This window comes from Helianthus annuus, chromosome 9, assembly GCF_002127325.2.
Source record: "Helianthus annuus cultivar XRQ/B chromosome 9, HanXRQr2.0-SUNRISE, whole genome shotgun sequence".
NCBI classification, from domain to species: domain Eukaryota; kingdom Viridiplantae; phylum Streptophyta; class Magnoliopsida; order Asterales; family Asteraceae; genus Helianthus; species Helianthus annuus.
Genome location: NC_035441.2, coordinates 178,433,486 through 178,461,165, shown reverse-complemented (window position 1 = coordinate 178,461,165; position 27,680 = coordinate 178,433,486). Strand labels below are relative to the sequence as shown.

The following is a 27,680-nucleotide window of genomic DNA, read 5'->3' as shown; positions in this document are numbered from 1 at the left end:
GTGAAGGTTTAGTAGATAAAAAATAGTTTAATGATCATTTTGTCATTGTTTTATAAAAAACAATGTGAAGGTTTAGTAGATATAAAAATTAGTTTAATGATCATTTTGATAAAGAGATGATTTCCTGTAAAGAACCCGTCAGACACTAATCTTTCCACTTATAAATAACTTGCTTTTTTTCCCATTTCTCTTTTTATGTTTGTGTATTTCACAGCTTCTTGTTGCGTCTTGGTTTGATAATATAGCGTTTCCGTTTCCATTCCAAAAAATAATAATAACTTGCACTGTTTAATATAAGAAATGAAAGATTCCTGTTTTTCACTATAAATAACTTGCACTGTTTAATATACAAAATGAAAGAATCCTGTTTTTTTACTACAATTTAATACATATTTATAATGAATTGTTTTGTTAAGGAAAATCATTGATATATCATTAAAACCAATAACTAACTCTTTTCTTTACTGCTATTAGATCCAATTATTACTATTACTACACTTGGGATTATGTTGTTGTTCCGAGTTTCATTTAACAGAGAAGCGAAAGAAATTAAAAGGAAACAAGGATGGATTGGGAGAGAAATGACTTTATAAAACTTTAACTCTTAAAACTCTTTCACATTTCCTAAATTGCCTCTTTCATTGTTTTATTTTAATAAGAGTATAATTGTAATATTATAACTTTATATTCTCTTCCTTTCAATACGATAACATATAAAATCCAGGGACGGGCTCAAGTTATGGCTTGGGTGAGCGGATGACCCCCTTAAAAGAAAATTTTCTAGTGCCTTTCATAAGCAAAAATCCGGTTTGCACCTCTTGAAAATACGGCTGAACCTCTCGTTCGCACCTTCAGAAATTATTAATTTTCTCTTCCTTAATTACCATTCCTTTCTTTTATTTCGTTAGTTAAACTCAGGAACACAATGTTAGAGATGATAACGAGTCAGTTATAAAACAGGTATTGATAATCTTAGTCTCACATCCGACAACAACCATTACTCAAAACCTAATGGGGTCCAAAAGCATAGAGGAGGAGGGTGATAAATTGATGAAAGGGGATAAAAACAAACAAAAACAAGCCGAATTAAAAGGAAAAAAAAAGTTCTAAAAAAGGAGGAGAGTTAGTTGGGGATGTGCGACAATAAATAAGCCCAAAAACAAGAAAAAGAGTGATGAAGATGAATTAAGAATAGTCAAAATAAGAGTCCGCACGTCGCTAACCGTATGGAAGAAAAAAACAAAAATTTACTGGTGGGAAAACGAAAACAAAGCTGCCACAACAATGGAACGAAGAATTCTTCAACAAGTTCTCTCTTTTTTACATCAACAACAACAACAACAAACGGAATCATCCTCATCATTCTTCACCCACTCCTTCTTCTTCTTTCTACCCCCTTTCAATCCATAGGTATTATTTATTTATTTATTTCCCCTCTCATCATTCCCTTTCAACTTCTTTATTTCCGATCGTATCAATCTTGATTTGTGTTTTGTTTCGTGGGTGTTCAAGGGTTTGGTAGAATTTAGGGGAATTTGTGTTTTTATGTTGTTTGGATGTAGATCCAAGGGTTTGTTATGAAATCTTGTTGGGTTGTTATTAAGATTGATTATTATTATTATTCGGTTGCTGAGTGTTTTGATGTTTGTGAATCAGATGATGGGTTTTTCTTTGTGAATTGTTGAATTCTGTTGTGGAAACTAGAAAGATTTTATGGGATTTTGTTTACTGATTTATGGTGGAATTTGGAAACAGTAACATGTTTGGCGGTCTTACAAATGGTCATTCGGGATATCCGGGCTTCCCCGAGGAACATCGGTCGCAATACGACATGAGTGCATTGCCCCAGCTTCAACTATTTGGTAAATGTGAGTTCCAGATTCTCACTTTCTGTATATGTAAGATTTTTGCAGTTGAAATTGATAATGCAGCCTAAATAATCAGAAATTAATGATCATAATCACTTATCTATACGCGTGTGACAATTGGCGTTGGATAATGTTATATTGTTATTGCGTTATCTTTGATTGCTTATTTGAAGTAACTTAAGTTGACGTTGTATGGTGCAGTTCCAGGGGGTTGTGCAATCGACAACATAAACTTTGTGGGAAATGATCAGGGCCATGGAATGGCTTCTGGTCGGCCGGTCAAGAGGGCTCGTGACCCAGGACCGGTGTCCACACAGCAAAAGCTTCGTATATCTTTAAACAACAACTTTTGTCAAGATGATGTAGGCCTTGCTAGAAACAACAACATGAATCCAAATCATGTATCTACAGGTCTGAAACTGTCGTATGAAGAGGATGAACGCAATTCTTCTGTGACGACTGTTAATGAAAACTTGAAAGCTCTCCACCCTGCCACGTGTCCACTCACCAATGGTATCAAACTTGAAATGGATCGCCAAAAAGAACTCTTTGATCATTATATTAAAGTTCAGGTATATCCCTTTTGCGGTTTCAACCCGTTTACTTATGAGGATCAATTTGGGTTGTAGTTAAGTCAAACGGGTCAACTTAAAACGTCCTTTATCGACCCATTGACGCGGTTATGTGGTTGAAACCTTATTCCGTAATCTGTTCTAATCAACTTTGGAATTGTGTTGTTTTCAGGAAGAAAATTTCGTGACGGGTATAAGAGAATTGAATCAGAAACACACGGCTTTGTTACTAAACACATTGGAGAAAGAAGTAACAAAGAAGTTAAATGAAAAAGATGTTGAAATAGTCAACATGAACCGAAGAAACATGGAATTAGGGCTGAAAATAAAGCAAGTTGCGATGGAAGCTCAATCTTGGCATTACAAAGCAAAATACAACGAGTCAGTAGCGAACACTCTCAAGAACAATCTTCAACAAGCTATCGCACAAATGCCCACACAGGCAAAAGAAGGGTATGGAGATAGTGAGGTAGATGATGCCGCTTCTTATACAAATGTAAACGATGCTTTGGGGAACCCAATACCAAATCAAACATGTTCTTTAAAGCCGTTAAACTGCAAAGCCTGCAACGTTAAAGAAGTTTGTGTGTTGTTACTGCCTTGTAGGCACTTGTGTCTGTGTAAAGATTGCGAAGCGTTGGTGGAAAATTGTCCTGTTTGTCAGACATTGAGAACCGAAAGTGTACATGTTTTCATGTCTTGAAACGAGTCGTCTAAATGACGTGTTTTGTCCGAGTGCTTTCGAGTGATTATGCATAAAAATGGAATCTTGGTGATTCGAAATGAAGTATTATATGCTTTTGGGATTGTTTATGTATGTAACCTCTTCATAATGGGCATCTCTAGTTGTCGATACATCTAGCCGTCAACATTTCAAAACTTAATATAGAGTGAATTTCAAGTATTGTCCTTTATCTTTATACCTATTTTCAGGCGCTGTCCTTTATGTTCAAAATTGACGAGTTTTGTCCTTTATGTTTTCATATCATACACGTTTTGTCCTTTAGGCCTAACCCAGTTAGTTTTTTCAGTTAAATTTGGTCATATGCTTTGTACATGAGAGCACTTTTGTCAATTCAAAGGTAAGTTTAACGGCAGATTTACAGCTCAAAGCTTCTGCAACCTTTGAATTGACAAAAATGCTTTGCACATGACCAAATTTAACTGAAAAAAAAAACTAATTGTGTTAAGCCTAAAGGACAAAACGTGTATAATATGAAAACATAAAGGACAAAACTCGTCAATTTTGAACATAAAGGACAACGCCTGAAAATAGGTATAAAGATAAAGGACAATCCTTGAAATTCACTCCTTAATATATAAGTGAAATGATTGTTTTCCTCACAAGATTTTTCTCAAACTAAGCTATGTTTTAAGGCAAATGTAACAGACTTGCTTTATCAGTTTGACAGAAGACCCTACCAAATGTGAATACAGTTTTAGCTCAAGTTTTAAGCAAATTCTATTTTAAGAATACCCCTAAAATAAAAATGAAGGTGGTGAACTGCTCAACAAGATGTGGGGACAGTTATCCTACCATAAAGGATTATCAACTTTGTAAGATATAAAAAATAATAATAAATGTATTTATAGATTAAGAGTTTTTAAATTCATACCGACCCCCCAAACTTTTCGCTCAGTATTGTTATATATGTAGTTTTCGTATAAAAAATTTTGGGTACCCCCCCCCCCCGAGTGAGGATGTGAGGGAATGAGAGAAAGTTTGGGGATTTTTGGGAGAATGGTTGCTATCCAAAGGGGTAAGTCGGCTGATGTGGGGAGGGGTTTTATAATCCGTATCGAGTGGTGCACCGTAAATGGGTTCCGAGTGGGCTTTAGGGGTGCATGGCCCAACCGTTTACTATTTACTCGAGATCGAGTGGTCTCGAGTCGGGTTCATGGTCTCGGCTCACTGCATACATATATATATATAACTATACAATGTACGTACACATTATCAACACATAGCACATCAAGATAAATCACAAACTTTCATTCAATAATATGTACACGAAATACTGAAACAAGAAAGTTGCTCGGGAAAATCTAGAGTGTCACATTATCCCCAAGTTTTGAGAACTTTCGTCCCGAAAGTTAAGGCAGCCACTGTCAAGCTAGTGAGAACGTTTCAACGGGGTGTCACATCATCCCCCCGTTAGTTTGGAATTTCGTCCCGATATTCGGTTATAGCTTCAGTGCTGGGAGTTTCATTTGGGAACAACTGGGGATACTTGCGCTTCATCTGGTCTTCCCGCTCCCAGGTAAACTCTGGGCCACGACGCGAGTTCCAACGAATTGTCAAGCTTCGCCACTGCGTGAAACGTTTGGTCTCTGCGATGAGGAGGATTCTGGACCAGCTTGAAAAAACAACTTAAACTTGTTGTCATGTTTTAGAATCAACTCCAACGTAAACATACTGTCTTCTTCGAGTAATGTATGCGAGTGCTGACAGAAAAAAATAACTAAAGTTTGACAGTACAGTTTAAAGTGATTGCTTGTAATTGAACCTTTTTTAAAGTATTTTGGTAAAAGATATCATGTAAAGAATGAAAATCTGACAGGTTTAATGATGCACAACACCTGCATGATGAAATACTTCAACTAGAAGTTAAGTTTTCGGTTCAACCAAGGATTTTTAACATGTTAGAGTGGTTCAACTCTAAAGCTATACGTACCAAACAAGTTAGTAGATATATTTCTGTTTTTCTTAGTCTCATATGGATACATAAATGATAAATATTACATGCTCATAACAAAATAAAGTGAGAAAACCTATTAACAAAGTAGATATATTTTGAAACATTAAGGACAAAACTCATCAATTTTAAAGGTAAAGGACAACGCCTTAAATTTGGGACAAACATAAAGAACAAAACTTGTAATTTACTCAAAAAAAATACTGTATTCCATTTGAAAAAGTAAAAAAAAAAAATTCTACATCTCGAAGTTACATGAGTCATGACTTCATCTGTATTAACAATTCCTTAGATTGGAGTTATGAAGCTTACCTTTTTTTTATTAAAAAAATAGAAAAGGCTTTTTCAGTTTAGAGACATCTTTATCAACTGTAATCTTATTGAGATTGTCTGCTACATCATGATCACTATCATCTCTTTGAAAAGAATATCTTTGTTCATAGTTGTGCATTAAAACACACACAAGTAGTAGAGGGGTGTTTGCGCGATGCGACAGGAACACATACATTGATAATCATGTAACATGCTAGTTTTTTTTTTTAATCAATAAAAGTTTATAGCAATACCACACTTAAATTAAAAAGAATCATTATGGTGTAATTTAAAAAAATATATTAATGTATGAAAAATGATGGCCGTTTAAAAATTATGAAAGAAGTTGGTTTAAAAGTCAACAATATGTTTTAAAGGATTGTACCATGTCTTTTAATTACTTAAACTCTTAAAATTATTTAAAATTACATTATTGAAACATAGATAAAAATAAGTACATATTCAGAATCTTATAAAACATTACATTATACTATTAGAGTAACGAAAATGGTAAACGATGTCATTTTATACAAAAAGAAAAGCAAAACCGTGAGGTAAATTTGATTACGTGTACGTTTGTATTTTGCCTACTTGTACATTACTACTCACAACTCGGTTTAAAAAAATATATATATAACGAGACGTAGATGTAATTACTAATTAGGCATATCACAATGGTACATTTGAAATATGCTTAAAATTATCTATAAACAACCCATTGTTTACTGCCTTTTTTATTTGATTTAAGATTTCAAAGCCTTTTTTGTTTGATTTATTTTAATTTGAAAAAGATTTCAGACATATTTTAATTTGGAAAGGATTTCAGACATGTATGAAGAAGATTCTTAGTTTTACTTTTCATGGATAAACTATAGATGCTTTATCTTTTAACATATTAAAGCTTTGCATGTTTAAACTAAATACCTTTTAAGTTATCATAATAAGAGAATCTTAACTACCTAAACAAATCTAGGTTCCATTATATGCCTTCTGCCCTCAAGTAAATAGAGTCAAATCATGTAAAAGACAAGATATCTAAAAATTTATGTATTTTATTTTATTTTATTTATTCACATTGTAAACCATAGAGACACTTTAGGTGGAAGGCCAAAAGGTGAAATGAGTTGGTCACTAAGAGATTTGTTTCACAAAAAAGATGGCCACAAATTAAAATAAGCATGGAGGTACAAGTTGAGTCAGCTGATAATATGTAGTGGAATGAACCCTTTGAGTTCCACTAAGAAATGTACCCTCAATTATCATATTATTGAGCTAAAATTTGGTTGGGGTTGGGGGTGTGGTTCAAAAGGGGGTTCAATCAAAGCAATCATGGTACATTTCACATTCAAAGAAGATAAAAACACACTTCATTTTGTCAGTCATAACAAGTATTCAAAAGCAAAAGTGCATCTTTCAATTTCACCCCAAGCCACTCAAGGGTCTCCTCAGTGTCCCTATTCACCCAAAGCTAGATTACAATTTTGTAAAGGTTTAAGTGATATCAAGATTGTAGAAATTTGTACTAGTTGTGTCTACCTCTTATTTATCGGTTTAATGTTTAGGAATTCAAATACAAATTGCATACCAAAAACCTCTTAAGTGGTGGCGTGGTGGTAGGTTTTTGAGCGCATGTAGAAGAGGTCTCAGGCTTGAATCCAGATTGCACTCGATTCCTGCCTTTTAACCTCATTGAAGGCCACCTACCCAATGCAAGCTATGTTAATCCTAATTATCCATTAGCATGGTACTTGTGGCTTTCCGTGCGTCTTTTAGTAACGGGTTCGATGGCTTTAAGAAAATTGCATACCAAAGTATTCATATAATAAACTTCAAAATTTAATGATATGTGTTCTGCCCAGCCTATGCATACATACATGAATACTTCATTACTTTGTATATCATACAGACACTCTTTCGACAAAGTACTAACATTCAAACGAAACACAATACCTATAAAATCATGATTAAAACACAAGTACACAACCTATGAAGCACCGTTTAGCAAGAGGATGAACCGTGACTCGTTAAATCAAGGATAGATGGGCACGGGCTGGTAGTATTTATGATTTCTAGCCCTTATCCATGTTATTTAGGGATCTTGTCAACACGTAACTCGTTCAAATGTGGACTGTCAACCTGTTGTGAGATACGCGGACTATACGCAGGCTTCGTATCATCAATTGGAGTTTGGGTCAAACCTTTTACTTTTAAACTGTTGGTGTGGCGAACCTCACCTCGGCTTCTTGTCATAATTTCATCAAGAACTTCTGCACTATCGACTTGTGGGGTTCGGGTTCTTGAATGAACATCATCCTCCTGCAAGAACACAAAACTTCTGTTAGTTTCGAAATGTTTTAACTAGTTGACTTTTTCTAACAAGTTGACTTACACCAAAGGTCATATTGTAGGTAGCTGAGGCTTCTTCGTATTCCGCTGCATCCAAATCTTGAAGATGTGCACCTTTAAAGAATTTCGGAAGTAAATATTGCCTTGCTGGAACTAAAAGCATGATCATAAGTGGGAAAAGAACACCGGCGATTGGAATCCACGTTATTCCAAAACACGCAAGCAAATAAACCGTTTGAAACAATGTGAAAGCCGCAACCGTTTTGAAAGGTACGGTTTCCACAAATGTAGCATGATGTTCTTCCAAGACCCTGATCAAGATTTTCAGAATTATTACCAAAAATCACAACTTTAACTTAAAACTTGTGATAAAAAGATCACACTTACTTGTATCTTCGACTTGGAGCGGTGAAAAGTAATAATATTCTTTCCCAAAATTGATTTCCGGGTAAACTTTCAATCGCCATAAAAGCAAAATACCCCCAAAGAACCGAAGTTGGAATCTTCTTTATGAACGGCATAGCAGCCAAACACCCACCAACCATTAACGCTTGTAACACATTACTAAGGCGTTGCTCTTTGACCTCAACGTGTAAAAGATCATCAATATCCTTGTCAATGTCAAATACAGTTTCATCAACCGGTGCGTTTATGCAACCAGTACTAGAAGCTTGTTGAATCGTTGACTCTTTTAGCTCTTTCAATCCCTGTGAAAAATAGAAATGGACACGCGATGGATGTTAATAGTTTAATACTAACGAAAATTGGATTAGATTAGATTTAGAGTAAAAGGTTATTTACCAGACTTGATGGAATTTGATAAGCGAGTGGTGTCTGCATTTCATCGTATGCTTGTTGCATATTCTCGTATAGTTCACTCAAGTTTGAATTTTTACTTATACTTTGTCGAGCAGTGTCCACAAGTTTACGTCTTAGAAGCTGTTTCACAAGGAAAAAAAGTTATATATATATAAAAAAAAAAAAAAAAAACTAGATTTAATTTGATAATTTAGACGTACCTGATGTTTTAAAGTGGCTAAGCTCTTAGTGTGCATCGGAGATTGTGGAATAACACCATTGGCCGGAGGAATGCCAAGTAGCCCGCATAGTAACGTCTGACAAGAAAATAGTAAAAATCGTTAATTGACAAGCTTGTTTATACTTTATATCATTTGGATCTATTAAAGCAATGATTATTCTACCAGAAAGCCCAAAAGAAGGAGATCGTAATGATACGAAGAAGGCTTCTTTAAGTTAAATTCTTTTTGTTGAGCAAGTTGAGATGCGACGCTATGATCGAAATAGTAAAGCACTGCGATCATGGTTGCGGGAATGAAAGCTCCAAAGATATACACAATTGGCACATTCAACATTTCCTGCAGGTTTTTTAAGTATGAGAATGTGGTCTTATAATCAAATATCAGTTAAACTAAAAAAATTGTATGCGTGGAACCCACCTTTGCAACGGTCCAATTTGTATATGCACCGGGAGACCATGGATTGGGGCTAAAAAGCCGCCTTGGTATCCCTTTTGGGACATCGTTTACTGGCATATATGAAACACCGGTCCAAACAACCACCATAACAGGAACACCATAATCCGCAATGAATCCCCGTAACCACCCTTAAGAGAACAAAAACAATGTTATAAAAAACACAAAAGAACTACTTTTTTTTTAACTTTGAATAATTGTTTCACTTCATCAAGATCAAGAGGTAGTTTTTTAGCCGATTTTGGATTAAGGGTATGAGTTTGATACGAATAAGTTAAAAGGTTGTGTTAGACCGTGCTTTACGGCTCTTCAAAGCAGTTATAAGAAGGCCAAATGAAACACTAACCGGCCCCGTAACGCCAAGACCGTGCTTTACGGCTCTTCAAAGCAGTTATAAGAAGGCCAAACGACAAAACGAGTGCAAACATTCCATTCCCGAATCGCCAAGAAGGTTGAAGCGCTAGCTGATTGGCATCCTCGATTTTTGGTATACCAAATTCCTCTACAACTCCCTACGAAAAACAATACACGTATGTTAATCTAATAACCAACGATTTAATCAATTGTATTGCAAGTAAAATGTAAAAACTCACTTTAATAGCCTGTTGCATGAAGAGCATTGCAATCAGAAGACCGAACAATTCACCAGCCACCCGCGTGAACCGATTGATAATTGAGCAGGCACCCAAAACCGATAGCAAAACCAGCAAAAGAGCGGTCCACACACAAACCCTGTTCTCAATCAAAATACACAACTTATTTAAAACTTTTTTTTCTTTCAAAAATTATACAAGGTATGTTAGTTTAGTACCATCCAGTCCAGGCTAGAAAAAGGGGCTGCCCTAAATCCTTCTGATCTTTTGCGAATTTGAACATAAACGTGTACATTAACACCGTAGGCTCAGCTACACCTAGTATCAGTAACGGCTGTCCTCCAACTATAGAGTGGATAATGCCACAAAGTGCTGTTGACGCTAGCGTTTGAACTGCAGTTAAACTCCCCTCTGTTGAAAAAAAAAAACAAACATATTAGCAGACGTTCAATACAAGAAACATTATTTTAACAACTGAAAACTTCCAAACCAGTATCTCTTTCTAGTTGCTCCCCAAAAGATATAACTGGAATCGCTGAAGCGAAGAATATATACGTTGTTGGAGCCAGAATCCTGATCAAGATTACATCAAATGTTCAAATCATATGCACACAACATAATTCTCGAAAAGAAAATAATAATAATAATAATTCAAGCTTTAGAGAATCATTTAAACCTGATACCCGCACGGATGCCACCTGTCCAGTCTTGCTTGTAGCACAACAGTCTTCCTTTAAGATCTTTCTTGATTCCACGAAACGGAACAAATGTTTCTTCCATCTTGCTAGTTGCCTCGTGTGCTTATTTTTTTTTTTTTTTTTCGAATCAACTTTGAAATAGGAATGGAAACACAAGCTCAAGAGACTAATGCTATAACAACTCAAATTTGTATGCGAACCGTATGTTTAGGAATGGGCAGAAAGGCAGTGAGTTTTACTTTACTTCATTGTGATCGTTGAATTCTTATGTTGAACTAGAAAATTTGTTGTATAAGACTATAACCCTCCCTGATGTAGTTCATGATGGAAAAATCTATAGACACTTACTAATGATTACATCTCAGGGTGTCATTAGAGAATAAATATCAGCAAATACTATAAAGAATTATCAGAAAAATCAATTAGTGCCGAATGTAAACTAGATTAGGATGAAAACCAACAATGTTAACGACACGAGTTCATCATCATATCCTCCATCTACCTAACTCTTTCTCTCAGGCAATTCATCAAACAGTATCAATGCAATAGCAAGTTACCAACCAACGTAACAATTACATGCTTGTAGAGCAAAACACCAGATATCTGAAACTCAAATGGACTTTAAAACGTCAAAAGAAAGTCAAACAACCGAATTTAACGAATACCCATTTATCAAATAGGAGCAGAAACTGATGGGTATTGCCAGAATCGAAGCAAGCTTCAATCTTTAACTGAAATTAACGAGAACCCATGAGAAAAATATGGTATGGAAAGATTTAGATAAGTTTTAGCAGATGAATGGTAGCTAAAGAGGGTAATAGATGGAACAAATTGCTTGCTATGAAGTTACATTACAATATGAAGAAGAAGAAGAAAGCAGCGAAATTTATGTGAAAAAGGTAAGTTAACGAGAAGAAAAGTATGTGGTGAACTCAAGAAGCTTGTGATTTACATGAATTTGAAATGTATGTAAGGAACTGGATTGAAGAGGAAGAAGGTGAAAGAAAGAGAAGGATTTTTGGCGTGAATGAGAGAAATAGTGTGTGGTGAGTAGGCTTATAAATAAACACATCTCGTCCTGCTAATAAGCTAAAGAATAACACCTACGAATACATGAGAGTGAAAGGGACACGTGAATACGTGTAAAACTACTACAATTTGTATGTGTATATCGGTTAGACACATCGTGTATGCGAGGATAGAATGTATGTGTCTAATTAAAACCGACTACAAGTGTTAAAAGAGAAATGAAATTTGGACTCCCGTTTGTAATATTTGACACACCTTAAATTACATGTTTTAAATGTATTGTTATATGCCATGTGATCAACATTTATAAAGGGTCCTTTTATATGTATTTATAACTTAAAGAATATCTACATCCTACTCTATCTAAAGATATAAAATTCTTTGTTCTATGATATATTTTGTTTTTGATATATGAGAACTATATAAAAGTTATTTGTGTTTTGATAAAAATGATGGAACTAGGTTTAAACTACAAAAAGCCAACAATGATGACTTTGTTGTTCCATACCGTCCCCGTAGTTAACTTCTAATTAGTTACGAGATTGTCAACACTTTATCTTAGTCATTAATTTGATTTGATGAGCAAACCACAATTATCATAAGCCACGGAGAAAGAAATGTTTTCTTTTTGTTTTTCTCAAAAATTTACTACAATTTGCTTTTTGAATATATGTGTTAATGTTCCATGTAATGCATTGAACTCTTAACATGTCTTTGAAAAAAGAGATGCATTTACACAAATCATCATGTTAGAACTCTGATTGCAACAGACTGTATATCTTTGGTCTTCGATTGCTTGGTTATCAGGCGAGTCTTTATGAGAACATAGACATGAACAATATCGAGACTTACTTAGGGGTTGTTTGGCAACTTCTGAATAACTAAGTGCTGAATCAGTAAGAGATCTAAACCATTAAGTGCTGAACCAGTAAGAAGTCTAAACCATTAAGAGCCAGTATAATGCTTAACCGTTCAGAGGCAAATGTATGACCAATTCAGATTAAAGGTCTTAACCATTCAGAGGCAAATGTCTGAACCATTCAAACATCTGCTCGCGAAACAAACAGTCTGAACAATTAAGTGTTGAATCAGTAAGAGGTCTTAACCATTAAGAGTCTCATTAAGAGCTAAACAAACAGCTGGTACAAATGTTTAACAATTGGCATAAAAATCTTGATATCCAATTAGGGATGAGAAAATGGTATAAGGTACTGGTACCGGTATCGAATTTCCCGAACTGAGTTGATTTTTAGTACTAACATTTAGTGTTTTCGGTACCGATATTTACCGAATTTTACATTCAAATACCGGTCTGTACCGGTACCAATACCGAACCGTACCGTACCAGGTATTTTCGATACCGGTACCCTTTTTTGGGATTTTTGATACCAGTATTTCCTTCCTTTAAAAGGTTCTGCAACACCAAAACCCTAAAGATCAAATTGGCGTTCTTTCTTCCTATGGTTCGTCAATTGGTAATAGCAAAAGAACCCACAAGCCTTCGAAGAATGAAAAAAAGGCATTTACATCTTGCAAACTTGAGTGTGAATGACCTAGTTCAAATTCGAATATCAACCTACAAGGGAAGGTTTCGGCTCCAACTCCCATCATTCTCCATCCGCTGCTTTTGTTGATGCCCCCATGGATGTTGAAGAAGCTATTTCGGTACAATCTCCTGCTGTTGGAAGTCCGAACTCGTTTGACGAGGCGGTGAAATCCACCAATCAAGGTAATTTCTCGTCTAATACTTGTTCTACACCCTCTAAATCCCCATGTACAACAAAACTAGTGTTGGGTTTTGATGCGGTTGATAATGGGGAGGAGAGGGGTTGGATAACTGAAGGAGAGGAAGAGATTTCGGAGTAGGAATCCCTTCTGCTGATTGAAAACGCTGGTAATGTGGAAAGCCACCCTATCTCGTTCCCTGTTGTGCAGAACAATGTTATGGGCCGACCCAGTTTAGCCCAGTGTTGGGGGGTCAATACCGTTGCTAATTCAGAAGGTAGTGAAGCTGTGATTCGGAATACCAGGGCGAGAACAAGGAAATATCTGACAAAATATTGGCAAAGCTGGGCTGTCCATCGCTGAGGGTGAAGGGGGTGCACACCTAATAGGTGAGTGCACTCTCTTACGCCAAACCAATCCCCGTGTGCCACGTCAACTCCCCTCTTAAACTCCCCTAACACCCACATTTGATGGCGCCACTCCCCTATTAGGTGAATTGGGTTTTTTTTTAAAAAAAAAAAAAAAAAAAAGGAAATCATTGATTGGTTGAAACAAAGCTGGCCCCACCACCTTTCCCCTCTCTCCTTCGGTAACCCCACACCCATCTTCACCCCCGATTCGGGACCCCGCGGGGATGGCGGCGGTGTTCCCGATCGGGGAAATGGTTCACCGCTTCCCTCCCCGATTGCGCCCCGTATACCCTGATAGAATCAGAATTACCAATGAACAGTGTGTGGAGGATGATGAGTATACGGTTATAAGCAGAAAACAAAAAGGTAAAGCTGGGAATATTTTGAACAAGCAAAAAGTACAGAGTTAGGGTTTGATTTTGGAGAAGATTGAATGGGAGGAGTGAATGGTTCAATACAGGGTTTTGAAAATGATGAAATCTATCAATATCGGTTATAAACAATGAAATGACCAAAATTCCCTTCGAATTATAACTAAAAAGACAGTTATACCCCCGGTCAACTAATAGTTGATTAACACAAGTAAAAATTTAACACAAATAAAAATCTAATAAAAGTAAAAATTTAACAAATAACAAGGTATACAAAAACACTCAACTAGTTTATCGTGATTAACTAAGCGGGAAGATAAATCGTCGACCGATTGAAATATACACTTGTTCTATCAGAAGTTTGAAATTGAATGAACCGATGGAAGCAAAACGCTGGCGAGTTGGCATCCTGGTGAGTTGCAATGGAGAAATCGAATAAGTAATGTCAATGGGGGGGGGGTGATTAGGGTCTTGTACTTTTGAATCGAATGGCAAGCTGAGACTTGAGTATTGGACAATAGACTATTGGTATTGGACTTCAATTCTAATTAGTAAAATGAGCTCTGTTTGGCTCTTGAACCAAAGGTTGTTAATGTGGGTCTCTAGTCATTTCATTAAAAATGATACACACACACATATATATGTATTAAAAATAAATCGAGCCAAACGAGCCTAACCGAACTGAGCGGACCTTTGCTCGTGCTCGGTTCGTTTACAAACCGAACCGAAGTTTTTTCAATCGAACTGAATCGAACGAGCAAATTTCGAGCGAGCGTCGAGCGCCGAACAATTTGAACAACCCTAATTAGGTCAGCCAACTGTTAATAGTTGAGATTAACTAAACCTCATTTTTAATATTAATCAAATATATTAAAGTATATGTGTAATCAGTTAAGTGTTATAATTTTTTGAGATAACTATTTTCGTAAACCCTATGCTCTAAAAACGGAATGCGTATTTTTTTTTTTGAACGGCAAAATCGCTTTATATATAAATATAAAGAGCCAGCAAGCAGCTGAAAACAAACGGACAATACAAAAAACAAAAACGAAAACAGAACCGAAACCGGAACACTGAATACATCAAGTCCACGGTGTCAAAAGATCTCCACCTCTCCCAGTTTGACGGCCGAAGCTTCGATCTATTTTTGAGCCAAAGAAACGTATCTTCTTTAATTAAATCCGTGACCACCGAGACCGGGGTAAATTTGCCTTCAAACGCCATGTTGTTTCTGGCGATCCATAGCCTCCAAACAGTGCCGATAACGATCATATACACGATTTTTTTCCACCTAGCACTCCCGGGGCATTGCTTTACGAACTCAACGAAATCTTTCAGGCTAGTAATATTCATCGGAAAAGATATCCGAACCCATGTCAAAATATTCCACCAAACACATTGAGACCACAGGCAGCCAACGAATATATGATCTGTATCTTCTTCCGAAATACCGCATCTAGGACATAGGGTATCGAATAAATTAATACCTCTATGCACCAAGGCCTTTTTCGCCGCAATTTTGTCGATTAAGGCCCTCCAAAGCAGATGATTAGCTTTCGGGGGAGCCCAGCTATTCCAACTAAAAACTTCGTCGATTGGCTCGTCCGCTAGCAAGCCGTCTTCAATCTCTTGCCGCACCGCTTTGACGGAAAAAGACCCTAACGGGTCGTTATGCCAAGTCCACCGCTGACCCACTTTTATGAGATTCTCTTTTAAAGGAATCCCAGCTTTGGCTAAAGTCGCCTCCACCGAGGATATATCCTTCCAGATTCCGGGGACTGATTTTTTCATCGGAATAAAAGGAGGATCAAAACCTGCTGAACGTCCGCTGTGAATAGCCCGAACCACTTCAGCCCATAGTTGGTGAGGGTTTTCTTTGAAGCGCCACCACCACTTGGACAACATCGCAAGATTGAAACCCGAAATTCCCCCCAGACCCATGCCACCCTTCTTTTTAGCCTTCAAAAGGAATTTCCAGCGAAGCCATCTAAGCTTGTGTCCCGACGTGGACTTACCCCACACAAAATCCCTCCTTATCTTCTCAAGCCTGTTGATGATGCACTTGGGGGCGGCGAAGAGGGACAGATAATAAGTCGGGAGGCTGCCAAGGACCGACTTAGCTAACGTCAAACGACCGGAAAAGGAGAGAAATTTCGTTTTCCATCTGGACAGTTTGGAAGTGAATTTATCAAGAATCGGCTTCCAGAACGTCGCCCTTTTCATATTAGCGCCGATAGGGATACCCAAATATATGAAAGGAAACGAGCCAACCTCGCATTTGATCAAACTCGCCATCCGGGCCACTTCGTTATCACTGACTCCAACCCCATATAATTTGCTTTTAGCGCGGTTAATTTTGAGGCCCGAAACCAAATTAAGCCATCTCAGAATGCGATTTAAAACGAGAATATTTTGATCCGACCATTCCCCGATGAAAATAACGTCGTCGGCGTAACAAAGATGGGAGATATGTGGGCCGTTGTTGGGGAGATTGCACCCACGAAACAAGCCCAAATTGCACACTCTTTTCATTATCATACTGACGATTTCCATTGCAATGATGAATAGAAAAGGGGATAGGGGATCCCCTTGTCTAAGCCCGCGCTTGAAATTAAACTCCTTGGTGGGCGATCCATTAATTAAGACCGAGCCCCTCCCTGACGTAAGACAACCTTTGATCCAACCAACCCACTTCTCCGGAAACGACATATTCTCCATCATCCGAAACAAAAATTTCCAATTAATAGAGTCGTAGGCTTTTTCGAAGTCAACTTTGAAAACGGCCAGCTTGATTTTTGATTTCTTAGCCCACGCTATTATCTCCCCCACAATTAGAGGGCTATCCAAAATATTACGCCCCCCGACGAAGGCCGATTGGACCGGGGACGAAACCTCGTTTATGACAGCCTTAAGCCTGTTAGCCAGCACCTTGGCTAGAATTTTGTACAGCGAGCCGACAAGAGAGATAGGCCGAAAATTGGATAGGTCTTGCGGGTCTTTTATTTTCGGGATGAGAGCAATAAAGGAGGAGGTGCACCCTGGATTTAAATGACCCGACTGGTAGAAATCGTTCATGAACCCCAAAATTAAAGGTTTGAGTTTAACCCAAAAAGACTTGAAGAATTTCAACGAAAATCCGTCGGGGCCCGGGGCTTTGTCCCCATCACAGCTCTTTATAGCCGACCATATTTCTTTCTCTGAAAAACTCTCACAAAGGAAAGTACCGCTGGGGGTCGAGATACTAGGCAAATCAAGACTGAGGAATTCGGGACGGCGTCTAATCGGTTCCTTAAACAATTTTTTGAACCATCTCCATGTTTCGTCTTTGATCTCCGAAGGCTCCGTAATGTACCTATTTTGAAAAAGCAAACCGTTAATTCTGTTTCGAGCCATATTCACCGCAATAGCCCTGTGAAAATAAGCACTGTTCTCGTCCCCGTGTTTCAACCAGTTAGCTCTGGATTTCTGCTGAAGATCTTTAACCTTGATCGACTCCAATTTGGTTATTTTCAGCCGACACTCCATTCTTAACTGTTTGTCCTCCTCAGTTAAGATCCCTAAGCTGGCTTTATTTTCAATTCGTTCCAAAACAGATAACAACTCCATCGACTTCTTTTTTCATTGAGACTCCTATCCTTTCGCCACTTCTTGATGGCATCTTTAATATTTTTAAGAAACCAAACCAACTCTACTCCCCAGCTGCCAGGAGCAATATTCTCAACATTCCCTCCGTTACAGCAAGCCATCGCCTTATCCACCAACTCTACTAGGGCTTGATCTTCGACCCACGAATTAAAAAATTTGAACGGGATGCGGCCGAAATCAATATCCAGGCAAGAGAGGGATATCGGGCAATGATCGGAAAAGCTTCTTCTAAGAACGGCCGACCTAGCGTTTGGCCATAAGCTCATAAACAAATCGTTCACAAGGAAACGATCCAGTTTACTCATCTTGACATCACTATGCCCCGAAAAGTAAGTGAACTTACCGCCTGTCATCGAGTATTCGAGGAGACCTGAGCTGGAGATAAAACCGTTGAAAGCGTCGGACGAACCACGATCGAACCTCGAGTTCACCCGTTCTTCTTCAGATCGAACTTCGTTAAAATCCCCCATCAAGACCCAAACTCCACCATCCTGGTTGATCATCCCACCTAACTCAGCCCACAAAGCTCTTCTATTGGTTGAATCATTAGGAGCATGAAGGTTCACCACATTAACTCTATGCTCAACACCCGACATAGACCCAGAGAGAATCAAATACCTTTGATTTTTAAAGATCTGATCCACTGAGAGAACGTCAGGATTCCATATCGAAACAAGGCCCCCTGATCTGCCGACAGAGTCTACCACGGCCGCTTCCATATTCGAGTTGTCCCACAACCTACTGATGGTAAAATCGGACATATTAGATAAATGGGTTTCTTGTAAACCGAGAAAGTCGGCCTTCAACGAGCTCTTAACACTTCGGATCCAAAGACCTTTACGCGAATCCGACAACCCATTAACATTGATGGAAACAAAATTCATTTGCCAAAGTTGGTCTCCATTTCCCCATTTACTAAGTTTTTCACGTGATTTTCGAAACCGGCAACTCCGATTCCAATGGCAGCTCCGATATCCAAGGTGCGGGCAACTTCCTCTTCAAAGTGTAATCGGACCTGCTCTTCAGCCTCTGAACCCCCCGCCGCGTCTGCCTGAGCAACTCTGTTCACCGAGTTTCTTTTATCTCTCAAATCCTCTTCCTCCATCCTAAAAATCTCATTAATGTTAAAAGGGTCCGAGGTGGTTGGGTTCTCTACCTCTGCGTTTAGATCTGGGACATTAAAAGATTGGGCTTTGCCACAGGGCTTGGGTCTACGTTTGGATCTTATTGTGATAAGGCTGGGCCTTTCCACCTCCAAAATAGGGCTTCTGATAATCGGCTGAGTGGAGTCCACCTGCACCTCGGGCCCCACAACTTCTCTCTCTTCATCATTAGTAAAAAGCGGCTGAGACAAATCCCCATGATTCACCTGCACATGCGCCGCATAATTGGAATACTCAACCGACTTTTGCTTCCCCATGCACGTAGATGGGGGACTGCTCATGCAACCATTTGACTTCCAACCGGAACTCGCCTGAGACCGATCAAATTCCGAACACCTAGCCGATGAATCCGACCCTGAATCGTCTGATTTCAAAAACTCCGGACTCCACTGACCGGAGATTTCCTCCACCCAGACATTAACCACTTGATCCTTCCATTTAAGGGAAAATTCTTTAGAAACCCTCTTACCAGAGTTCACTAAAATTGCCAATCTGTCTTCAGCCAAATTTCCGTCAGTCGCCTCGACATCGGACTTAACCAGTAAACGACCACATCTCTCACCAATCCTGTTGAAAACGTGCCGATCCCAGAGTGTTACCGGGACACCCAGGATCTTAACCCAGGCAACTCTCTCGTAGATAGGAGGAATACCGTCCCAGACATACACCCGTGAAAACCACTTCTCCCACTCCTCAACTTTACCGATTCGGAATTCTTCTGCTTTCTCGGGACTTGAGAAACACAGTAGAACCTTCAGCCCGCCCAGATACCTTAACTCAAAACCCTCCTCCATGAAACCTGTTAGGTAAACCAACAGGTTGTTAAGAATATCCAGATCCTTGGCTTCTCCAATAAGAGAATTGAATTCCCACTTTTTCTTCGTCTCAGAGTTGATCGGAGGCAGGTCTATAATAACATCAGAATTACAGCCCATGATAGCCGAGTTGGGATTAACTACTGAACTGAACGTCCTCGATCCAGGTTGGAACACGGTGTTCTTGCCAGGCTCCTTGTCCGTATTGGAGGCAACTATTCTCTAGTGATAACTAATAACGGAATGCGTATTAAGTGATAACTTTTTGAGATAACTATTTTCGTAAACCCCATAAACTAAAAACGGAATGTATCCAAAGCTAAAAGTTAGACACGATCATGTTCAAATCATTATGATGCAATCAAATTTTACTTTTCGTGCCTAGTTGATTTTGATAAGATATGTTATTTTGTAATATTTTGATACCTCACCAATAATCAAATTGATCAGCTTTACAAGTTCACCTGTCAAAATAGTTTCAAAAGCCGAATAACATTATAATTATAATTATATTATAAATAATTTAAAAACTAAAGATACATAAATAATTATAAAATTTAAACAAAATATGAAATTAGTAATCTATTTGTGTGGATTTGCAATGTAAAAAAATTGAAGCCACAAATAAACAAAATATGAATCTCAGAGTGGTGAATGAACTAATCAAATTATTTTTGTGAAAAATCGGTCCTGCCATTGATTAAGTTGGCTGATTCGACCGTTCCAACCCATAGTGAGCGATACAAGTGAAGATTATTTATCAGCACTCATCCAGGTCGATTATGTCACAAGACATGTCATTAAGGTTATTTGAGAAAATCTTAACTTTTAAAATAATGATAGTTTAAAGTTTAAATATTAAATAGTACACTATATTTGCTAAAGGAAAAAGTAGGGGCGCGAATGAGACAAGCCGAGCCTGGGCTTGTTTCGTCTTGAGCTCAGATCATTTTAATTTAAGAGCGCTTGAGCTCGGCTAGTTTATAGATCTAATTATAAAGCTTGAGCTCGGCTCGTGAGATGTTTTTCAAGCTCGGGATTGTTTCATTGATTATTTTATATTGTTTTATTGTTTAATATTTATCATTTTATAATTATTTACATAAATATTCATAATTATATCTTTATATATATATATATATATATATTTGTGAAAGTGTAAAATACAATATCCCTTAACATACAATACGTACGAGATAAAATAATAACATGCGTGATTAGGGTTTTACCCCATTCTTGATTTTTGATTTTGTACATGCGTCATTATGTTCATGAGTGATTATGGTTTTCAACATGCGTGATTATGTTTTTTCAACATGCGTGATTAGGGTTTTGAGTTTTATAACGTGCGTAATTTATCTCGTATGCATCGTACATTAAGAAATATTGTACGTTAACCAACCCCCATATATTATTCGGTTATCTTTTCATAATTTAATGTATATGAAATATTAATAAAAACTATATAAATTAAAAGCTCTATTAGGCTTGCGAGATGGCTCGACTCTCGAGCTTGAAATATAAAGCTCAAGCTCGTTTAAACTCGACTATATTCAAGTTTTAGTGAACCGATCTTGAATAGTTCATAAGCGGCTCGGCTCGTTAAAAAAAATCATTGAGCAATATATAGCATGTATTTAAACTCCTAATATATAAGACTATCTCAATAAATAAAAAAAAGTGGTTTGAAAATTACAAGTGTTTTCTATATATAATTCTTTTTTATCAAATTGAAAAAACTCCACTGAAAAGTACGTACATTTAATTAAAGGTGATAATAAAAAAAATTATGGAAAAGAAAGCTGCAGCTTATAGCAATTGACGACTACCATGTCTAAAAAGGGCATGCATATTTCATTTTCAAATATTAAAAAGTACAACTAAAGTTTTTTATACCTAACTTATTTTGGCCAACAGATTATCAACACAAAACTGATTTTTATATTATCTTACAAAATTGATCAGATCAAATATCTTAATTAATCTAGTCTAATAGGAGGTTCCGTAACAAAGCAAAATGCACACGCATGATGTGATAAATTAAATAAAAACATGATCTACGAAGAAGATCTTCAGCCAATGGTTCCTCACTTCCTCTGATCGTATATTGATACATGATTTTCATTTATGATACATGTTCGGCTTCTGGTTTTTCTTATATCTTCTAGTAATCGTGTAAGTTTTACAGTTGCACAGATTAAGGCCGTGGGGTATGGGGCGGGGGTTTGGGTTGGGGTAAAACGCCCAAGTCACCACCCCGGGGGCTTGGGTTGGGGCGTGGGTTTTGGGCGTGGCCCTATTGGCGTGGGTTTAAAGCCGGGCGTGAGGCGGGCTAGTAAGTGACATGGCAGGCTCTCAATGGCCAAACCAAACTCATGCCCCTCAACCCAAGCCCCCAACCCAAGCCCCACCATACCCCGTGGGCGTGGGTTTGAGTGGTGGGGGGCACCCATTCCACGTGTCAACCAATGCCCCAACATACCCCATAGTCTAAATTATGAGACAAACAAGAAGTGGTAATATAAATCTTCCCCTAGGTTGAAAGAGAAAGCTTCGATCATGAATCACAAAATATTACTAGTACAAAAGATAAATCATAAATGGGCCAAACTGATGTTATAGAATATTTGAGGAGCTATAAACTTTACATCTGCAAAATGCAACAAAGAGCATGAATAAAGTGATGCTTATATTTTATTTTGGAGCAAATTTTATTAAAATGTCAATGAAGTTTAAGCGGTTCAATTTGTTAGAAATAACAAATAGATGCTTACTTTAATAGCACAACATATCTTGTTATCTTATTAAAGCTCCATTCAATGATATTCATGCTCTATAAAATATCATTAAATATCACAAAATAATCTTTATGTATCCACTAATGGAAGTGTCACTCCTTATCCGCAAAAAACGGTGTTCTTTGAAACACTGAATTGATTTTGCATGTTTGATTAGGAGTTCCTAGATTTCGTAGAAGGCGAGAGGAAGAGGATTAAATTAAGGTTTTAATCACGTTGGATATCATGCAGGAAAAAAAAAAAGAACAAAGATTCCTTGTATACATGTTAGGAATTCTAAAATCTTTATCCATTCTATGATCGAAGCTTTTATAAGGCTGTGGTTGGAGCCCCTAGGGGCTTTATCACGTCACGTAGGCGCTACCTAGGATCCACCTCAGCCATGGGGCTTTATCACGCCCCTCTTTAACTTGCATGGTGTGGATGGAGCCCCTATTAAAAAAATAAAAATAAAAAAGATTTCATTGGGTGAAATGACATGGGCCCCATCTGATAAAGTCCTTCAAGCTCGTTACCATGATGAAGCCCCATCAATGGCGCCCCTTCTTAAAATGGCGGGTGTGGGTGTATAGCGCCGGGGGGGCGCTATAGAGTGTGACGTGACGAGAGTGGCGCCCCCACACCCTCTAGCCTAAGTATATAACAATTTACAACCTAAGTATATAACAATTTACAAGGGGTACTTGATTGGTTGCTCAAGATGATGGAACCATTCAATGGTCACTAAGTTCTTTTATTTTTGTCAGTGCTTATTGTGTGTATCTAAACAACAAAAGGGTGCGGGTTGCGGCTGAGATAATCGGACAATGATTACCGTTCTTCGATTGTCCTTGCCTCACTTCACTCTTTTTTCCCTGTTTACCCTTTTGCTTGATTAGAGATTTTGGGTTGTGATGAGTTTACAGATATGAGTAAACTCTACTGAAATCTCATCTTGGCGTGACAAGGTTGGATGATGGTAGATAAACACCTGCAACCATGGTGGTTTCATTTTTTCGCCAACTTCTGAGCCTAAGTGTGCCAGATTAGAGCTGGATAAAGGTTGTTGTTTCTTAAACAGAAACCCTATTGTTTGATTTCTATTCAGGGCCTTTCATTAATGCCGCAGTTTCTTATGAAAACCCCAATCGAGCAAAATGGTCAATGTTCTTTTTCCTGATTTGGAACATGTAAGAGCCCTTCATGAGTGAGGATTATTATATCTGTATTTTTTATGATTGGAACAAGTTGTATTGGTTTTGTTTTGTCTTTCTTATCGGGATCCCTGATTGATTGATATGTTGGTAAGTTGTTTATTTGTGGTTCGTTTTGGCCCTCGTTTATGACTCCTAGCCACTGCTTTCTTGAGTTTTTATGTCGTGCTTATAATATTGCTAGGCAATTATGATGCTCGTGGATGACACGGTTTTTTGGAGGCTTGCATCTGAAACGCAAGATTGAAACTAATGGTCTAATTGCAAATCGTTTGTTTCGTTTTGTATGTTATACATATGCGTATTTTGAATACAATTGCCTACCTACTAGTCAGTCACCTAAAAATGTTGGCTCTATAATTTGTGCATATATGTAGTTAATTTTATGAAAATTTACTCACATCCAGGAGTGGACCTACACCGGCGCTGGGGTGGCGGGCACACCCCTTGAAAAAAAAATAAAATGTTAGTTATGGGTGTAACACCCCGTAAATATTAGATCAAATCCTAGCATGACACGTGTCTAGAAACCTTCCACATAATTCACATGTTGAAAGGAAGGATTAAAAATCATAAAAATACTAATAAGAGACTAAAAATATAAGTTGAGGGGCTAAATCTGCCTTAAAGGAAAAATTCTGATTCATGAGGTCCTTACGGACCATACCCATAACCCCTTACGGTCCGTAAGGGGTATTCAAAATTTTAGCACCCAGGGTCCTTATAGACCGTAAAGACTAGTCCTTGTGGTACGCAAGGATGTCTGGAATTCAAAGGCGGTGCAGGTCTCTTACGGACTGTAAGCCACACCCTTATGGTCCGCAAAGGGTCCCCAGACAACCAGAAACTCGCTGGCAGCAGCCTTTGCTGCAATTGTGACACATAAACACCATATTTTCCACCTTCAATATGGTGTTGACACCTCTTATGCCACTAATCATCTTCTTAACATTAGGAGGACACTTGTCATATTCTTAAACCACCTTGATTAATATAAATAGCCCCATAAGTTCACTAGTTTATGCACACCTTTCATTTCTCACTCTAAAAACACTTCTTATGGAGTTGCTTCGGCTTAGGAGCCTCCTAGTCTGAGTTCTAAAAGTGTTCTTCAGCACTAGTAAGTGTTCCTTCTAGTCTATTTCAATTTATTGGCTAGTTATTAGCCGAAAGTAAGGAAATTTACTTTTGCTTTAACTTTCGGTTCTAATCATTTTGGTCAAGTCAAAGTTCGATTTGAACTTTACAACGTGATCGTAATAATGAGGGTATTAATTCCCTGTGATTATACCCTCTGATCATCACGCTTAAGAGTCGAAATAACGAGTCAATCATGTATAAAATAAAAAGGTCAAAAATGCAGATTTTCGCAAATTACGACGAATGATCTTTAAGTATCTAAACTATAAGTTTTAGCATTAAAACAATTTATATAACATTATAGAACTTATTTTGACACGTCTAACTCGTCATATTCAGTTTAAATTCAATTCTATACCGAAAGTCAAGCAATTTGACTTTTGCTTTGACTTTCAATTCTGACCCGTTTGGTCTACTTAGAACCCAATCAAGGCCTGAATTGTGACCATAATATTATAGGGTATAACCCTCTAAGGTTATACCTTATGGTCATACCATTTGAAAGGTAAATCAACGGGTCAACTATATATACTTTTAAAAATGTCAGAAACGCCCTTTTGGCGTAGAAATGGTTTTTAAACCAAAGAGGCATATAATTTAACCTCAAGACTTATCATACAATGTTTTGAAATATGTTTTGACTTAGCGGACTCGTCATAAACCTATTTGACCTCCCGATGTCGTATTTGCGCATATGACTAGTTTTATAAATATAAAATATATAAACTAGTCGATTTGGGTTTAAACCTTTCAAAGTCATTCCTGTAACGCCCCAAAAACCGGTAGTTAATTAAAGTAAATGGAAATGAACAAAAAGTAACCTAGTTAATGGGTTATGATAAGAAATAAGTTAAAAATTTGAAGTAATGCTTAAATTAAATACTTATCAATTTAGAAGGGGGTTAATGTGTAAGATTTTAATAATTAAGGTTTTATAGTGGTAAACCCACAAACACACTCCTGTGTGCGTACCTGGGTGCGATCGAACAGAAGAAACAAGGGTGAAAACCCTTGTTCATGCTAATCTACTCAATTAATCAAGAAATTCAAGTCTAAATCAGTTGCATGTCTCAAGTTTATCGATTATCTATGCATACATAGTGAAGTGGTAAGTTTAATTTTGAAAAGATGAATTCTAGAGTAAGGGTTTAAACCCAAATTCGATTTCTTGTATCTATTGTGGGAAATCTGAGTTAGAAATGCTTCCTAGGACAAGAATCATGTGTGATTTTAGGTTGCATGAAAGAATGTAGTGAAAACCCACTATGTGAAGTTTGTGTTATGAATATGAAGATTATAGGAATGATGAATATATGTAATTTGGCATGTAATTCAGTTTGTAGTATCCGAATGCTAGATAAATTGATATTGATTAAAGGAATTGTAAGAATTAGATTGAGTAATGATGACACATATAGGATGAATTAGCAAATCGTGCTTTGGATGCTTGTACACTATGCTTTATTAATGTAACGCCCACTAGGTGTTTGATGAAATGCTTGAAAGAGTAATTATGTGTAAATTGAAATGTGATGGAATGAAAGTTAGAGTACTAAACGAATGAATGAATATGTTGATCTAGGTGTGAAGGAAGAAGGTTCGAATTCTAAGAAATCGGAAGGAATACAAGACCGAGGTGTCACACCCCAACCAATGGCGGAAACATCGGGATGAGACGAAGTGTGAAGATTGCTAGAGTCATCATAACGCTATTTGTGACAATATTTAATAAACCGATTTCATTTCATAATTCTTTTGTCAACATTACAAAGAAATTAAATAACATCAAGTTCAAAGGAAATACAATACAACATAATCAACATTGATACAACGATTAAACCTAAACGTCTATATGTGTATCTAGGCATCAACGCTACTTCATTTCATAGCATCATCGTCCTCAACCTGTAACATGTTTAAAATAAAGTTCAATGCACAAGCAAAGGCGAGTATACAAGTTTAAGCATAAGTATAAGTATAAAAGTTTAAAACGAATCCACATGGCAACTTAGTTTATACGAGATCAACCTATCGTGGCATGCAATATTTCTAGCCAACCTCTGTTTACGCAAGAAAGTTTAATTAATTCAACATGACCCAAGTTTAAGGGGGGCGGTGCGTTACTCCTATAGCGCTATACATGTCGAAGGGAGGCTCGTGAGAGCTAATGACTAAAACATATCACATAAGTATGGTCCACGTAAGCATCAAGTATCATAACATAGTATTCATGTATAAGGATTGTTTGTGCATTGCATAAAGAATAAGTTTAAGTGTAGTTTAATAGTAAAACATGTTACACCCCAAAAAGTGGTAAACATAAAAAGGGGGTTGCGAGTATACTCACAAAGTTTGCATATGTTTTCCGATTATCCAATGTGACAAAGTTGCCGAGGTTGGAAGGTTGAATGCGTAAGGGTTTAAGTTCAAGCATGTTTAGAGTCGAGATTTGGAATGAAAGTGACATGAAAATATTATATCAAAATATTCATCTTCACACATAACACTTGTATGACACTTGGTAACCTCATGGGTTATAATGATTTTATGAATTGAACACCCATAAGAATCATAACAAGGTTTAGGTCCTTAGATGATAACCTACTACTTTGACAAATGAATATGATTTCAACATCAAAGATTCGAGTGTACATAGATAGTATGTAGGTCGTATATTATACACATATTATTAAGTCCAAATGTTCAAGTATTCAAGTAAGAGGTTACATCTTCATTTAGGTACCTCAAGTTGAGTCATGGGTGTCATGGATGGGGTAGGAAGACAAGGCTTCCATTTAGGTACCCCTTTGATG

The 27,680-nt window shown here is 37.3% G+C and overlaps 3 protein-coding genes across 4 annotated transcripts; 1 reads left to right on the top strand and 2 right to left on the bottom strand.

Annotated features, from left to right (window-relative positions):
* Positions 1-1,066: 1,066 nt before the first annotated feature.
* On the top strand, positions 1,067-3,344 carry LOC110879802 (E3 ubiquitin-protein ligase BOI). 2 transcript variants are annotated; one of them, XM_022128331.2, is made up of 4 exons: positions 1,067-1,410; positions 1,756-1,868; positions 2,070-2,440; positions 2,613-3,344. In XM_022128331.2, the coding sequence occupies exons 2-4, from the start codon at positions 1,760-1,762 to the stop codon at positions 3,141-3,143; spliced, it is 1,011 nt and encodes a 336-aa protein (XP_021984023.1). In that variant the 5' UTR covers positions 1,067-1,410; positions 1,756-1,759; the 3' UTR covers positions 3,144-3,344. The 2 variants fall into 2 exon arrangements, with proteins under 2 accessions (XP_021984023.1, XP_035833816.1); XM_035977923.1 differs by having other exon boundaries at positions 1,162-1,410; positions 1,657-1,868.
* Positions 3,345-7,247: 3,903 nt separating this feature from the next.
* LOC110879803 (boron transporter 1) lies at positions 7,248-11,619 on the bottom strand. The gene is made up of 12 exons (XM_022128333.2): positions 10,557-11,619; positions 10,371-10,453; positions 10,099-10,291; positions 9,881-10,019; positions 9,634-9,799; positions 9,252-9,418; positions 8,997-9,170; positions 8,814-8,909; positions 8,596-8,733; positions 8,182-8,501; positions 7,838-8,105; positions 7,248-7,764 (listed from the first exon to the last, which is right to left on the bottom strand). The coding sequence occupies exons 1-12, from the start codon at positions 10,658-10,660 to the stop codon at positions 7,534-7,536; spliced, it is 2,079 nt and encodes a 692-aa protein (XP_021984025.1). The 5' UTR covers positions 10,661-11,619; the 3' UTR covers positions 7,248-7,533.
* A 6,051-nt stretch (positions 11,620-17,670) lies between these two features.
* On the bottom strand, positions 17,671-18,642 carry LOC110876845. Its single transcript, XM_022125005.1, has one exon. It carries the CDS (start codon positions 18,640-18,642, stop codon positions 17,671-17,673), a length of 972 nt encoding a protein of 323 aa, XP_021980697.1.
* Positions 18,643-27,680: the final 9,038 nt, after the last annotated feature.

Bases quoted from the DNA above. Each gene is read 5' to 3' on its own strand.
- LOC110879803 (XM_022128333.2), bottom strand. From the start codon at position 10,660: ATGGAAGAAACATTTGTTCCGTTTCGTGGAATCAAGAAAGATCTTAAA. The intron at 9,419-9,633 runs GTTAGTGTTTCA...TGTTCTCTTAAG, and splicing joins GTCTTGGCGTTACGGGGCCG to GGTGGTTACGGGGATTCATT. The intron at 8,910-8,996 runs GTAGAATAATCA...TTTTCTTGTCAG, and splicing joins TCCTTCTTTTGGGCTTTCTG to ACGTTACTATGCGGGCTACT.
- LOC110876845 (XM_022125005.1), bottom strand. From the start codon at position 18,642: ATGAATTTTGTTTCCATCAATGTTAATGGGTTGTCGGATTCGCGTAAA.
- LOC110879802 (XM_035977923.1), top strand. From the start codon at position 1,736: ATGGTGGAATTTGGAAACAGTAACATGTTTGGCGGTCTTACAAATGGT. The intron at 1,869-2,069 runs GTGAGTTCCAGA...TGTATGGTGCAG, and splicing joins GCTTCAACTATTTGGTAAAT to TTCCAGGGGGTTGTGCAATC. The intron at 2,441-2,612 runs GTATATCCCTTT...TGTTGTTTTCAG, and splicing joins ATCATTATATTAAAGTTCAG to GAAGAAAATTTCGTGACGGG.